This window comes from Coturnix japonica, chromosome 4 (assembly GCF_054131305.1).
Source record: "Coturnix japonica strain WE chromosome 4, WE-NBRP24, whole genome shotgun sequence".
NCBI classification, from domain to species: domain Eukaryota; kingdom Metazoa; phylum Chordata; class Aves; order Galliformes; family Phasianidae; genus Coturnix; species Coturnix japonica.
In genome coordinates this window covers 11,584,571-11,601,261 of record NC_140666.1, presented here as the reverse complement: position 1 = coordinate 11,601,261, position 16,691 = coordinate 11,584,571, and the positions used below count along the sequence as shown (strand labels likewise).

At 39.7% G+C, this 16,691-nt stretch overlaps 1 protein-coding gene across 10 annotated transcripts in view; it reads left to right on the top strand.

Moving 5' to 3' along the window:
* Window positions 1-16,691, top strand: part of KLHL13 (kelch like family member 13) — a 64,564-nt gene that overhangs the window by 36,176 nt on the left and 11,697 nt on the right. For all 10 annotated transcript variants that reach the window (XM_015860179.3, XM_085544525.1, XM_032444218.2 and 7 more), the window contains 3 exons: window positions 11,346-11,487; window positions 12,607-12,739; window positions 12,828-13,024. In XM_015860179.3, the coding sequence (XP_015715665.1) occupies window positions 11,346-11,487; window positions 12,607-12,739; window positions 12,828-13,024 (472 nt within the window). The remainder of the gene's footprint in view (window positions 1-11,345; window positions 11,488-12,606; window positions 12,740-12,827; window positions 13,025-16,691) is intronic.

Here is a 16,691-nt window from a genome sequence, read left to right as displayed (position 1 = left end):
GCAGTGTGATGGTCAGCAGCAGACCCAAAGCAGTGTGAGAGGTGCGAGGTTTCCACTGCCGTGGCTGGGAAGGCGAGTGGCTGCAGAGCCAACCTGCCTGCATGGAACCTGAGCAGGGAATGCTTCTGTTTTAGGATGAAATTTCACAGAAAGGCTTAAAGCATTGATGTCACAGAGTACATCCAATGTGCTTAAGGCTGCCAGAAAATAAGCTATTTCTAATAAATTGTTGCTTACCATAGGTGTTTTTTGATGATTAAATACAAAATACCCTCAGAGTTGTGAGGCTTTGGAACTCATTTCAAGGTAGTAACGTCTTTGGTCCCATCTGATGTGTTTTTAAAACTACAGTACTTGCTAAATGCAAGCAGCATCGGGAATAGCCAGGTCTGACCTGTCTGCAGCTCAAACAGAACGCTTTTGTGTGTTGCCTTTAAGTTGTTAATCTAGCTCTTTGCATGCTTCAGCTTTTATGATGGGGATCATATAGCTGATTACCTCAATGTGTGTGGTAAGTATGTGAACAGATTTAGTGATCAGATATAACTATATGATGCTGAGTGCAAGAAATATGTGAGCAGCAGCCTTAATCATTTTCGTGGTGATTCCATGTATCCAAATGCTTATGGAGATGCTTATTCGCTGCCCTGATACCAGCAGGGCTCTCAAATGCAGCCCCCAAATTATCCATGTACTTCATAAGGGGAAAAAAAAAAAGAAATGTTACAAAATGGCACCTATTTGATTAGGTAGTAGGTGCGGACTGGCACAGCCAACCTTGTGGTTTAGACTTGTTGGTAACATCAGTGTTGGAGTCATCCTTTTCATTGCAGACAATGCTAAATTTACTGAGTGCTTTGTGATACGTTTTTCACCTTCACAGCTGTAGGTTTTCTCCCCCAAGTAATGCTCTGAATATCGGCAAAGGGCTTCTTCCAAGTACGTACTCAGAAGTGACATGTAAAACAGTGCATCTGTTGGTGTAAAATGACTATAAAACCACTGAAGGTGCAGATGAACACTTCTGCGTTTGATATTTTAGATCCGGAGTACACAAATCTAAGCTGGAACTTAAGTCCCTTTAATATTAGGCAACTTAACATTATGGGTTTGTCGTGTGAATTTTGTAATGTAAAGCAGGGAGACCTTAAAGGCTTGGGTTTTGTCATCCTTACAATGAAATTCCAATTCTTCAGGCTTTTTCTTGAATTCAAGTTAGCTTTAACTTCAGAAGCTTCATCCTGCTTCTGATTTATAAGTAACTTATCTAGAGAGTAAATCCATTGTTGGGACTCGCAGATTTTTATGAGGTCTGTGTACCTGAACCCTGCCTTAGTTTCCCTGTACTGGAATGCTGAGCTGTGGCTCTTGAGCGTGTTTGGTGCTCAGATGAAGCAGGCATCTCTGTACAAAGTACCCCTGTAAAACAGTTAATTGTCCTGCGAGCTGCACAACTGAAGTCTAACTGCAATTTCTGCTTTAAAAGTTTGTTCCCAAGCTGCAGAATGCGTGCAAAGAGCTTACCTGAGAGAGTCCTCTGCTGCAGGAAACTTGTGTCCAGGTAGTATTTGAAATAAGGGACCTGCTGAAGTTGAGCTAATGGATTTGTAGGCAAGTACATGGATCTGGTGTGGGGAGGTCTGCTGTTTGCACTGGGGCTGGGACTGAATTTCAGGCAGCGAAAGGAGAAGCAGCAAATCACCGCTGCTTGGTTTCCCGTAGATACAGGTATAGTTGCAGTTTTGAGGACCCTTCCAGAAAGCCCTCACATTATTCAGAGGGAGAAGGATCTCTCTGAAGAGAAACACAGATAACCTGTCTGTTGGTGGGACTGATCACTAATAGCTTGAGATTGCCCCAAGTCCACCAAAAGATCCGGGGATGTTTCATAAGGAAAGTCTGTATTAGAAATGGACATACGTATATGACCATCATACATAGGTATAATGCGACTAATGATTTGGTGTGAATGTTCACAACATGCACGTACTGTGCATGTGTGTGTTCTCATGAAGTCCTCTTGCATTTTCTTCTGCAGGGCTTAGAATACACTGAATTGGTTGAAATGAATGCAAAAGCTCTTACAGCAAGTGTGTGCCTTGCTGGTGGAAGTGTTTGTGTTCGCTGTTGTGTTGGCTCTGCGGGAATGGGCACAGGTAGCTCGGTGTTGGTAGAGGCAGGTGAGCAATTCCAGCAAGTAAACCGGAGGGAAGGAAGTAATGAGTGATGCTAAATAGGAAATGTAGGATTTCTCAGAATTACAGGTATTTATTGATGGCTGTGCTTTTAAAAAACAGGTAATTTAAAAACAAAAACCAATAACAAAATGTAGATTGAAGTAAGCAGAAGTTAAGAATGAAAGCTCTAAATTAGAGCACGACAGTGTGGTTATGTATAGCAGCTTTAAGGTGTAATGAAATATGCTCACAAAACAAGATTGTTCATGATGTCATTCCCTAACGTCATCTCATACATGAGGGACTTTTGGAGAAGAGAACGTTCTTATTCACAGTAAGGATGTCATTTAGGTTTGATCTCCAGGTTTCTTCCATTCCTACAAGAGGAAAATGTTTGAAAAACAAAGCGCTGTGATACACGCCTACTAATTCAATAGCAACATTTCAATGGCAAAAATAGTAAAAGAAAGATAATTCAATACTAGGAACGAGGATAATGAGAGCCTCTCTAATCCTATTTTGAGCCAAAACATTTTCTGCAAAGCTAGATGATGATTTGAGTGTTCTTTGTCCTCAACATGCCATGTTTAAAAATAAGTAAAATTGAATTAAAAGAATCTCCCTGCGGAATAATCCGTGTCTAAAATTAGTGCCATCTCTCCTGTTGAGCAGTGTTTTGGTATTTTTAAATGGGAGCCTTTCTTTGGATGCATTTCCATCAATGACTAATGGTGGGAGAGATAAACAAGTGTGGTGGTCCAAGGATATCTTTTATCAGAGGGTTTGTGACAGTGTAAATCCATCCCGAAACATCTGGTTTTGAAGTGTCTGACCAGATATGCAGTACAGTAATGGAAGTCGGTGTGCAGAAAAGTAGAATGAGTTCTTAATACTCCGGAGTAATCAGCATTGGTTTTAGCTGCTTATGTAGGTTAATGCTTTTTGTGTTTGTTTTTTCTTCTAAATCTCTGATTTGCTCTACAGTGAGCTCTTTGAATTTGTGCTATACAGTGATATTCTTAAACAGGGCAAGGTGCATGTGCGTAGTTCAGAGACCAGCTGTATTGATGGGTGAATTTTGTGACCACGCTGTGTATCTACTACCTCCACTGGGTGTCTGTAGCAAACCTTTCTGCTGGGCTCTTGCCTACGATTGACAGACAGTGCTCCATTCACACCAAAGCACAGGCTCACCTTTGGCAAGGGTTCCACTGGAAGCAATTGCTTCCAGGCTGTTGTGTCACTCACCCCAAATACTACTTTAAGATGATCTGACAATGCATGCCTTGCATTTGAAGAGAGGAGGTAGGGTGTGGAAGAGGTTTGTTTCCTAAATAGAAGGCTGTTTTTAGTTCCATGATGTGGACTTCTTGCTTATGCCCGTTAATCTTATTTTTGCCCTTTAAATAGATATTTCTGGAAGTCATTCTAAGTTTAAAGTGTAAAACTTCATTGAAATAATAAACTGGCAAAACAAAAGAGAAAGTGGTTGTCATGAGGTATCTTAATGCTACTGATGTTTTCCTGGCCAGACCTTCAGAGGTGATTCTATGGCTTAAATGTTTGCAGTCGCCTTCTCCTTCCATGTAATCTTGCAATAATGGCATCATGCTGTGCCATAGTAATTCCAGGGAAGTGATTTGTCTTGAATGTATTACTTGACCTATTCAACCAGAATACCACATCTGCCACTTTGTTCTTTTTGCCCTCATTTCAGTTGTTGCGGGGAAAAACTTGTTGTGCAGTCACTTTATACTCGCTGTAGCGTTGCGCAGTAGTTTCTGTTGTTTGGATGGGGATAGCTGTGTGTTTCTGTAGAGAGCATATGGGGAATGCTGGAGTCTTAAAAGTAAAAGTCGGTGTTGTGGTTGAGATCAGTGGGGATTGCAGAGTGACCGTGTGTAGTCAGAGCACTAAAATGGAAGTGCATATTCATAGTTTGGCTGTGTTTAGTCCAGCAGTGATTGAGACTGTTGCAATATCAGCTGTGAAGACGAGTTTTTGTCCTTTATCCTGGAACTGACAAGTGCCCCACAGCTGTTATCTGATTGATGTGCTTACGTTTAAACTCTTAAACAATATGGGGAGGGGGGGGAGGAGGAAACAATGTACAATTCAACCTTAAAACAAAGCGAACAAAACAACAAACCAACCCAACACAAAAAGCTCCAGTCTTCCCAGGGGGACATAGTCAAGGAGTAATAAAACAGCTCTGAGAAGTGACAGCAAGAGGAATGATGGAAGGACCTAGGCAAAAAGAGCAGGGGTTAATTACCAAGCCATGATGTTGGAATATTGGATATTAATTTGCTGGCCTTTAAGCGCTCAGCTTTATTCTCTGTAGCATATAGGAGAACAACCATTCTGCGACAAAGAACGAGGATGGGTGTAAGTTGTTGCAGGGATATAGTGGAGTACGTTTATTTTTTAACCACTAAAGCTTGAGTGTGCAGGTGCCACTGTAAATATAAATGGGTTTTAGTCCATTAGCCTTGCTTTCAGTCTAAGGAACCATTCTGCTAAGTTAATAATTTCTGTATATATGAAAACTAAATTTAATGACATCAGGCAGAACAGTGCATGCAAAATATTTTCAGTGTTTCCTGTAATGTGCTTGAAGCATTAAGCCGTGCAGACAGAATTAGGGCTTACGTTTCTGATACTTAAGACCAAACATGAAGGGCAGAGAGCAGGATGTGTCAGTGCAGCATAAAATAGGGAGGCTCTGAGCGATGACTGCATTCTGCGGCTTTGAACATCAAGGACATAAAATAGTTCTTTAGACAAACTACAAAGCATGTGCATGTGCTTTGCTTTCTGTTTTTTAATGGTAGGAATCGATGCACTAAGACCAACTTTGGCAAAATGTCATTAGAGAACCACTTGTAATTTAGCATCGTTAAACAATGTCTGCGAATTTAAGCTATAAATGGCTCAATGAACGCAAACCCTTTGTCAAATAGATAAATGTGGATGTTGGTACTAAGGCTCCCGGAGAGACTGCATACTGCGAGGAACAAAAGCTTTATAGCAATGCCTGAGCCAAATATTGCTTTGTTTCTGTGGAAAACATATTTGATTTAACCAGTGGGCTGTAATTATTCAACAAACAGCTTGAGAGCTTGCTTAGTTTTTAGTTGTTGAAGAAATAATTTTGTGGAAAAGGTTTTCAGTGCTTGTGTGCATCCTGGGAGATGAGACCTAAGCAGTGGGTGTTGCTCAGTCCTTTGCTGCTGACTCTGTGGGACTGAATTTAGCTCTGGCCTTTGGTCCCAGCATGGCTTCGTGTCAAGTAACACAGAAACGTTCAAAGTGATGTTGGGATTATCCTGATGTTGGGTTGTCCCCTGTTCTGCTTGATTCCATTGGCACTTGGTACAGCAATGGCAGCTTTCATCAGCTTTCATTGACTGAATGCTCCCCTTGATGTTTGCTGACATCGCATGCTTGTGCCAAAGCACCATGTCAGGGTGATGGTGAGATGTGTTGGAGCCCAATTGGCATTGTTTGACATGCACTTGGTTTTTAAGAAATCAATCAAGCCATTCCCAGTATTTCTATGCTTTTAGCCCAAAGCTCATTAAAAACTTTATTTCTTGAATAGCTTAAGTGGGTTCTCTTGAGCCTGGTGTGCAGAAGGAGCAAGGACCACTGCAGATGGAAGCAATGTTCTCTTGCTGTGTGGCAAGGCTGGGAGCAGGAGCTGCTCACTTCTATGAGTATTTTATATGTAACTGTGTCCAGGTTGCAATTAGAGACAGGAATCCACCCACCTCTGCTTACTGCCCTTTCAGCATGCATCCATGAGCTCTCCCTGTCATTCTTTGCTGGGATTGGTGAGTTTGGAGTCCTTTATCCATCTCTTCCAGCACCGTTAGAGCCTACTGAGAGTAATATGCAATTTCTCATGGCTTGTTTTGCTACACAGAGGCTGTCTTTCTTCCCTCATTGTGCAATATTCTGCTATTATAACAATAGAGAGCAACCTGATTTTAAAAGGAGGGTGGAGAATTGAATGCAGGAGCATTTATTTGTTTAATTCAAGAAACAGTAAGCTTTGTACCTTTGCTCCTTGAACGTAGATTTCAAAGAACCCAGGATAGCACTAAACAAATATTGAAGTGTTCAGCTGTTAATGCCCTTCTAACCTATAAAGGTCAGGTATAAAACCTGAGATATTGGAATGTACAAGGTGTGAGAGGTGCTGCACCAACTGCTGTAACTACTATTGCAAACGACAGCCCTAGCAGTGACAGTGTGTTGTTAATTCATGGGGGTGAAGGTTTGCATGTTCTGATTGCAGCAGCCCCTTTCAGCTGAGCAACCTGAAAATGGAGCTTAAAGAAATTATGATAACTGAATAAGTACAGGTGTTCCTTATGTTAGCCTCTATTTCATCCATTATAATTATGGCTTTTAAATATGCATGGCAGGTCATTTTGTGGATTCTTCCAGTGCTGTTCCTGTGTTTCTCCTACTTCCAGGTGTTCAACAGAGGGTACAGAATACAACACCAATTGCCCTGTGCCTTATGCCCTTAAAGCAGTAACAGATTTGGATGTTCTGGTTGGTTTGCTAACCTGTCCAAAAATAACGTGTGCCTTTTGTCCTTCTCTTCTGTCTGAGCTCATGCTAAACGCAAGCTTGCATTGCTTGTGCTATCTTTTGTGATATTTTCTGTTAAGAAATAATTAGCAGCTGATGAAATGGGCTAGTTTTACTGGGTTATGGATACCACTGAGGAATGAAGTTAGAAACTCTTCCTTAGGAACAAGAAAGAGATGAGGTATTGCTGTAGTGAGGGATGAGTGTGAAAGTGTTATATACCAGAATAAAGCTTGTCCTGAGGTTGTGTCATTAGAAGAAGCGGAAGAAATGCAGTGACTGTGTAATTTGTTTCTCTTTGTATACTATACTGATTTTAGGATTTCTTAATCAAAGTGCTATGAGTTAATTTTATACAATGCTGCCATATCGGTTGTGTTCATTGAGCTCGTCAGTGGCATGTAAATTGTTGGGCAGCTCCTGCATTCATTATTTAGGGAACTGGAACATCTTTTCATAATGGGAAATCAGTAAGGCAGGTGATACATAAGCTTTTTTGGTGGACTGTGAACACAAAGCTAAAAATTGCTATATCTGATAGCATAGAAGAGTTTCATTGTATTTCTTAGGCTTCTCATTAATAGATTCATTACCAAAATACATGTGCAGCTGCATGCAGAGCAGCCCTTTACTACTCTGTATCTTTGCCAGATCATGAAGAAGATCTCGATAAGAATGTCCTGGTATGAAATAGAACAAAGTTTGCTTGCTGAATGCCGTGGTATTGGCACATGCCAGAAGTGATGCTGGGGATGTGCTCAGCCCTCATCACTTTGATCCTGTGATTAAGTAGTATTATGGGATTTGAACTTTTTCTGCACTGAGGTGGTGATTAGCAGTGATTGCACAGAGGCAGCATACTGCACTATGAAGTCATTGCGGCTTCATGTCTGTTTGCAGTAGTTCAAGAGTTTTAATAGTATTTTTTCATTGCTTAAAATTAGGCTTGGTCATCTATCCAGTTGCTGATTGCAAAACTGGAGTATTCAGATCTTGTTCATCTTGTAAAAGGTGGGAAATTGTACCTTTATGGGGAAAAAATGGAGTTAGTGGGCAGTCTAGATCTTATTTCTTTAAAATGGTGAAAAGCAAAGTAATTGTCATTCAGATTGACAGGGACAGTGAAATTAGGCTGTGTAACATCCATACAGTGCATGCTGCTTTGCATATTCTGTTGCTACAAAATTATCAGTTGGAGGATTAACTCGGAGTCATGAGAAAGCAAAGCAGGCCTGGTTACAGTGGCATAGGAAAAGACTTGAAAGAGTTGGCACGAGGTTAAAAAGAAACTCCTGAATGACAGCTTCTTCTGTGATAGCAACTAATTAACCTCCCATGGCTGTCCCTGAACTGCTGAGAGGCTGCAGCAAGTCAGGATGCTGCTCTGCTTTGCTATTTCAGTGCTTGATGCTGTGTGCTGAACTCCAGCATCCCCTTGTTCTTAACGCTTAAGACTGAAAAACCCATCCAGAGCAATTGTATGCATTGAAAGTGATGTAATATCTACACTTACAGCTACTGGTGGATTATCAGTAGGTCTTGTTGCAGTGGTAGCTGCCTCCTCCAACTTTTTTAACCCCAATTAAGTATGCTACAGCTGTTCTTCTTGTTTAATGACTTCTATTGATCAGGACAATAGAATTAATTGGAAAATGAATTAGCTTTCTTTTTTGGTAGTATGCTTTATTGTGATATACTGTGGTTGCAATAAAGTACCAATCAATATATTTACATTCATTATGACCTAATTAATTATAGTGCTTAGCAGCCCTATGTTAATGAATATAAATAATGCCTGTGGTGGCAGCATCCGAATGCGACAGATGTACATACAGTGTTTTAATTGGGAATTCAGTCAGATACGAACGATGTTACCTGTGTGTTCTGGGTGTGAATTGTGGAAATATTTCTAAGGATTCAGTTTACAGCCCTAAAACTAAAGTTCTACTCTGAACAGTTTGAAATTTCTTTGAAGGGAAGTTTTAAATTCATTTTGTGTGTGAGGCAGGACTTGTTTCTGTTGTTTTCTTTGTTGTTATCACACAGTATGGAAAAGCTCATGCATTTTTACTTTGTCTTACAAAGATGGATTTCTGGCCTTATATGCAGATAAGTGTTAACACTGGTGCAGTGCCAGTGACATGCTCCTAATTTCTGGTTGCTCTGGGAGGGTTCTTTCCTCCCCATGGATATCACAGCATTTGAAATTTGAATTCAGTGGATCAGGTCTTGGAGTGCTCCTTGTACTTAAGTGTAGATTGCACCCCCTCTGTTGGCTATGCAGCAGTAACAAGAAGTCACAAGCCTCATTAGGACAAAGCAGTGGAAGTTTTGTCATAGAATTGAAGAACGACCTGGGTTGCAAAGGAGCACAGTGCTCATCCAGTTCCAACCCTGTACTATGTGCAGGGTCACCAACCAGCAGCCCAGGCTGCCCAGAGCCACATCCAGCCTGGCCTTGAATGCCTGCAGGGATGGGGCATCCACAGCCTCCTTGGGCAACCTGTTCCAGTGCGTCACCACCCTCTGGGTGAAAAACTTCCTCCTCATATCCAGACTAAACCTCCCCTATCTCAGTCTAAAACCATTCCCCCTTGTCGTATCACTATCATTATTTCACATGAAATGGAAGAAAACAGAATGTATACAAGTTTAGAATAAGGCTTTTAAATCCCCTTTGTAGGACATCTATTGGATGTGACATTTCTGGGAGGTCTTTCAAGAGCAAATACAGTGACATTCATGCCAGGTGACTCTGTGGTCCCTCTCCACCCACGCTCAGATGTCTCCCATTGTGACTTTATATTCTTTCTCTTAGAAAGGCATCCACACTTAAAGGCTAGATGTCCCTTGGAATTGTTAGCGTTTCCTTGATGAGACTGTAGTCAAGCTTAAAAAAAAACAACCAACAAAACACTGTAGAACAGAGTGAATGTAGGTCATGAGCAACTGCTTTGCTACTGCGTTATGTTGTATGAGTTTATCGTATGGCAAGGAGCTTGGAGAGCACGTCCAATTAAGACACACCTTGTAATATTTCACATCACACTCTGGATTTATGTTACAAATGCAACGATTCTGTTCCAAGCAGGACTGAATTGCTCACTGCAGTGCATCTGCACTGATTCATTTTCTTAGATGTCTCACTACTGGGTTGCTACACTGCAAGTCAAAGCTCTCTCGATGTGCCCTTGTTCCTACAATCTGTTTTGTCTGCATGCATAAAATCTCCCTGTTTCAAACCCATGTGTGCTGTTGAATGGTGAGTTTGTATGGGTATGTTTTTGCATCTGATGTAACCATGGGTTTGAACAGAGCACAGCGGTGCTATCAGAATAACTCTTAAAGTTTCAGAAACTGCTCTCTATGGGCAATGTACCAAAACAAGTTGGGGAAAGGGGCGGAATAGCTGTTCAAAAAGCCAAACACTTTCAATTGCAGACTCTCATGTCATCTTTACATAGAGATCTCAATCAGAACTGGGGAAAAAGCCCAAATAATTCAAACACATTCTTGTCACTTAAAGTAATTTCTGAAACTAGCTTGGAGGCCAGTGTGTTTACCTGCACGTTTAAAAGCTGGGAAATGCTTTGTATGTGAGGTTTGCAGCATTTATTTTAAGTTGCTATGAATGTGTGTTGAAACATGGAGTCTTTATTAATAATTAAGCTGCTAATCCACAGACAGGAGAATTTTCTTTGCTAATTAATATTGTGTGTATATGCATTAGACTGGTATGCATACTAATAGGTAATGTATGAGCTTATAGAATTCATGGGAACTAGTAATGTTTCTGGAGAGGAAATTTATTTATGTTTTATAATAATTACAGGTTAGGGTAATTAGAATCTCATATGCATATCTCTATGTAAATCCAATTTACATCTCAAGATGCAAGTGGAAGGCTGATAATGGAGTGGTAATCCTTAAGAGTTCTACCTAAATTAGCCTTTCCATCTGAATTTGGGCAATAATTGCTTGGAATCGGAGTGTGTGACAACTTCACGCAAGCAAATCTTAAATTAAGGTTATGAAGTGGTTGCCTCTAGTAGCAAAGCTCTGAGTATTGTGTCCTAAAGGATTTCTTGTTGTGCTTCTGAAAGTAGCTTACAGCTGAGACTCTACCAGTTATTTGCTGTTATTCATGTGTGAGTGAGCTGATGTATGCCATAAGAAGCAATTCACTGAACTTTAAGGTTACATTTAATGTTAGAGTCTTCTAGCTTTTCTCTGTGATCTGATGCTGTAGTTGATCTTGAGAATTGAATGAGATTCCTGCAAGCATCCTAAAATACTGGGAGGACACATAGAAATAAGTGTGCAAGGCTCTTAATGTGGGGGAGGGGACCAGGATTTATTGCCTGTAAATAAGGTTACTGAAATGATGCTATGTAGGTATTTCACTTCCTTAGATTAGCTGACGAGGACTGAAAAAGAATCGATTCTGTTGCCTGCTGGTTTTCTTGACCTATAGCTTCAGTTGTGTTACTTGCCATCCCAGAAGATTGCACTTAATAAAAATAAGAGTTTGATCGTAAGATTTCTCTGTTCTCATCTTCTTAGATCTCTGGTGGAAGAGGAGGATCCTCATATGAAAGTATCTCTTGGTAGCAGCGATATGGGCGTCTCTGCCCATCTGCAGTCTTCAAAGACAGGGACCACAAGATTTTTCACCAGCAATACTCACAGTTCTGTGGTGTTACAGGTAATTGCGTGTTTGTGTCAGTATAGATAAATCCTGGGGATTTTGGATGCTCTAAAGAATACCCGTACTCAACAACCTTCTCTGTACCTGTAATTCCTAAGAAGTCTCAATACATGTTGGTGCACTGTGCTGGCAGTGCCTGAGCAAGCATGGCTTGTGATTTCTTTTCCTGCAAGTTAAAGGTTCCAATTTTAGGAATCTTTAGTGTCTCCTCTGTTTTCATAGTCTTGAAGTCTATGCTACAAGCAGACTTCTTAAGCAGACTATGGACCCATGTAATTTTAAAGGTGCAGGCTTTTCTTAAGCTGTCTTAACTCAAATTATGTGAGGTGAAGCCAAGACTTCTTTAAGTCTAAAAAGGCAGTCTTTTCCTTCCTGTTAATATGAGAAAAGTGTATGATGACATGCATGGTTGAAGGGAATCATTTTGTCAAAGCCTCTATTCTGTAGCATGTGAAAGAGGCCGGTGTTTCATAAATCTTCCAGTGTGCCCAGCTGGGTATGTCTGTAGAGGAAAATCTTACTTCAAGGTGCTGCTGCAGACAGCTTCCTTTTCTGTTACAGTTAGCTATTATGAGTAATTTGGAACAGACCAGCTTTCTTCATAGTTTTTGCCTTGTAAACTTTGCTAATAAATTTGATAAGCAATGAACCAGATAACAGCTTTCCTTTCAAGCCTTGGTATTTTATAACCTCTTAATTTGTGGGATACTTGAAGTGGTGTGGAACAGATTTGTAGAGTACTCATGTGTCTGAACTGCAGAGGTCAGAAAAATACAAGTGTCTGCCTTCCAGTACTTGCTGGAATGTATGTTTTCAAAACAAATTCCTTCCTGGAAATAACTTAAAGTGAATGAAGTGATTTTTCTGAGGCACAGGGTACTTTGTATTCTTCAGCCTCTTAAAGAAAAGGTTCGGGTTAAGCTTTCAGTGAATAATTCTCATTGAATGTATTAAATATAATTACTGTAAAATGACACCTCAGTGATTTTTTTTTTTTTTACTACTACAATACATATGTAAATGAAATAAAACTAGTATTTCCACAAGGAAAGGTGAAATTAATTCCAGCTCTCCCCTCAAATCAAACAGCTGCTCTGCATTGTGCTTTCTTTGCAGGGTTTTGATCAGCTGCGGGTGGAAGGTTTGCTATGTGATGTGACCCTTGTTCCAGGAGATGGTGATGAGGTGTTTCCTGTCCACAGAGCAATGATGGCTTCTGCAAGTGACTACTTCAAGGCCATGTTCACAGGTGATTTTATTCTGATGTTTGTACAAGTTTGTGAAATCATTCAAATCCTATTGAAACGATCCTATAAACTGAGCTGTGTCTTTCTCAGGAGGAATGAAGGAACAGGACTTGATGTGCATCAAGCTTCACGGTGTCAACAAAATAGGCCTGAAGAAGATCATTGATTTCATTTACACAGCAAAGCTTTCCCTTAACATGGACAACCTTCAGGATACTCTGGAAGCTGCCAGTTTTTTGCAGATATTACCTGTTTTGGATTTCTGTAAGGTGTTTCTTATCTCTGGGGTAAGACTTACTATTTGTTGTTCACACTTATAACAACCTGTTTATGTTTGGATTCAAAAACAGTGGCATTGTAACAGCTGAATTCTGTTTCACCATTGTTTATACATTGAATTCACAGGATAATTTTTAAACTTTATTGTGGGTTTGTGTGTTGTATTTAGTATGAATGTGATATAAATATTTATCACATTGAAATCCTTCTATTTGTTGCTGTAATTGTAGTAGTAATATTTATTATAGTTTTCAGATTCCTTACTTTATTTCTTAGTTCTTGCCCTCAAATTCTGTGTCCTTCCATTAAAAAAAGCTACTTGCTGAGTTAAACTTGAACAAAAAAAATAGAGCTGGATGTTGTAGTCAGTTAATATATGTTCTCAAAGCCTTTTTGTTGTTGTGGAGTGATGCTTATTGTAGTAGCAACTGTCATGGAGACCTTTACATCATTGTTCTTGTAAACCACTGGACTTGGTGCCTGTCCTTTTAGTAGCCTGTTTAGAGGATATATTTTAGTGCAAAGATGCTACAGAGATGTTTATATGAAAGAGAGCTACCAGTATTTTTTGGGGCTTGTAGCACAGATACTTTGCTGCAGTCAGAGTGGACAAAAAGTTTGCCCTTCAGACTGGCGTGCTGCACTTGCAATGCAGTGTGATCTTTACAGTTTGGTATTGTTTTATTTAGTGCAGAGATTAAAATCTCAGGGCATGGCCCCAGTGTGGCAGAGACACTGGTAACAACTTGTCAGGAACAGCATCTTCTATTTCATATCTGTGCTTTGAGGAGTGCTTTGCTTCATTCAGGCTGAACGTCTGAGCATTTCTTGCAGTTTTCTTTATATTATAAAAAAACAAAACCTCTTTTTTCCTACAAGATGACAGCTGTTAAAGATTCATCTCCTGCAGTGCTCGCCTTCTCATGCAAGTTTTGTCTGGAGTTGTGTCTTTATGGGCAAGAAAAGATATGACAAGAAAATACCCCCTTCTTTTATCTGCATGATAACATGCTGTGTTCTACATGAATTAAAATACTAATTGAATCTTTTGTAATCCATAATAAGAAATTAAGAAACATTGGTTTTCAATGTACAGATTCAAAAATGCTTTCTCTTTCCTGAAAGAGTGTAAACAGGAGGACTCAGAAATGCCACTAAGAGAAACCAATTTCATGAGAGAAATGTAAGATCCATCTAGGCTCTGTAATGCTATTTTGTGTTTAATCTTGGCATCCTTTCTAGTTACCCAGTTCTCAGAGTTGCCATAATGTTTAATTAATATTCTTCAATGCCATATGATCTATTCCACATTGCTCAGGTTGTTTTACCTTCCAAAACAAGGCAGTGTGCCTCTGTAGGGCTTATATTTCTATAAAACACCAAGTTGAATTAAGGGCTTTGTGTTTGTAGATCCAAATCAGTAATTTGGAGCAGCCCCCCTTTAATGGGAGCTGTGCCATACCTAATTCTTGGCTTCCAGGGCTTGTTTGCTACTTTCTACTCTGTTCTGTTTCCACTTTGTTCTTTGGCTCTTCGCACTGTTGGGGCAGGGCAGCTACTGTGAGTTTGCTTTCTTAGGGAAAGAGCTACTTTGATCCTAAATCACGTTGAGACATTTTTCTTTGCTTGAATGCTGTTTTTTTTTTAACGTTTGTTCATATACAGTGTTGGTATATGAATCTTGCAGTATTTTCTTACGTACTTTGATTTGTACTGATATCTAAGGGGATTTCAGCTCTTTTGGTCCTATATAAATGTTTCTATATTGATCTGTTTCCAAACCTGTCTTTTAATTTGAGATGATGTAGTGCCATAGGGCTCTTCAACACCTTTCCTCATTTGTCTGCTTGCAGGATGGTCTCAGCTCTGTGGGAGAGAGCCCCTGATGCTGGGGCTGGTTCTGCAAGGCACATACTTCTAATCATTTTGCTCCATATCCAGCTTTGTAGTGTTTTACCATCAAGTTTTTGAGTGCTTGAGAAGTGACTGTTTTAAAGTTCAGAGGAATTAAGTCAGCTGCTTTCTAAAGAAAGTGCTTCAGTGTTAGTTCTTCTTTCCAGGCTATAGCAATATAGTGCTGGGTTGGCATTTTAAAAGTATTTTCTGGAACTTCTGCTCTGTAATGAGCAATTAACAGTGAGTATTGTGACTGAGTGTCTCTGCACAGTAACCAGTGCCCAGGTAAAATAGCATCTACGGGGGATCCTCAGCACCATACAAAGCCGTTTTGGTGTTTGCTCACTTATGGCTTTTAGCTGTTTCTGTGTATATTTTTGCTGTTTAACTGGATAGATTGTACAAACAGTTGCATTCTTTGTCTGATGTTTCCCTTCCTCCCATTCACTTCAGTACGATGACCAGAAGTAGCAGTTCCTTCTGTTTCTTGATGAGCTCCTGATTGACTGACTCCTGCAGAGAACAATTTCTGCACCTCTCATAAGTATCATAGCTTAAGTCACACTTTTTTCTTTGAAAATAAGCAAGTAATTTATTCAGATACCTTTATTATAACTTAACCTGTCTAATTTTGTATGTACACGTGAGTAGCTATTGCATTTTGTACTGAAAGATTTTGACTCAGATTTCTTTGCAATATACCACTGCAGTATATTATCGTAGACCAGGGTGAAGCTCATAATGGTACTTCTGGTCAGGAAAATAAACTTTAAGGAAATACTAAATGTGGTACCCAGATTTGAGTGGTAGGTTTAGTGGATAATAAGCCCAAAAAAGTACATAATTTCACAAGCGTAATGGAGAGGATGTGCAAATGCAGTGCAAAAAAACATCCCCAATTCCTATCCAGTGCCATTAGGTTAATTAAAGCAGAATAGCATAGATTTTTGAGAAGTCAGGGAGCGCTGCAAACTGCTGATGTGATATTCCTGTCATTAACAGTGTGTGATATGTCAATAAATTTCTCAAGTTCAGGCATTCCAGGAATATATTCCATCGTGTAGATGTCCCGTGTAACTTAGCTGTGGTACATCAAATAGGATGCAGCACTGGGACTAGCCTGGGATAGTCTTGCGTGTTGAGCACTTGATAACTGATATGCATTCTGCAGTGTATGTAAATACTTCATTGCTACCTTAATGCCTGATACCAATGCTATGCAATTCTGTCCCCTTTTTTGCTTGATCTTCCTCCTTCAAGCATGTTATTTATGTATACACAATAATGTTTCTACTTACCTTGACATGGAGAAAATGCTGTCTCTTTAGTTGGATGCCAGTAGGTGTTTTGTGAAGTGTTTAAATGCCATAATGTTACAGGAGGAGTTAAAAGTTGTGCTGTAGTTTGTAATCGGTTTGCTAAGGGCTCATTTGTCTATAGTTTTATTTTTATTATTGATCTCGAATGGAATTGAGAGTGTGTCCAGTTTCATTTGCTTAATTTACAGTATGCTGTTACTTCTATTAAACTTATGTATATTACAAAGCCCTTAAAGGAAATGCATAGAGATTTGGTAGTATCTCAGTAACAGTTGGAAGACAGACTGAAATGTTCCTTGAGTAGCAGAATGTTTTATAAGTATTGCTAGCTGATAAGATGATGTTTTGGTATAAATAGTGTGGTCTTCTAATTCAATAATGATTTGTGTATGTACTGAATGGATGTTGTATCATAAAAATGCTGACAGTCTGCTACATATTCGTCTTGTAGACAGGGCTT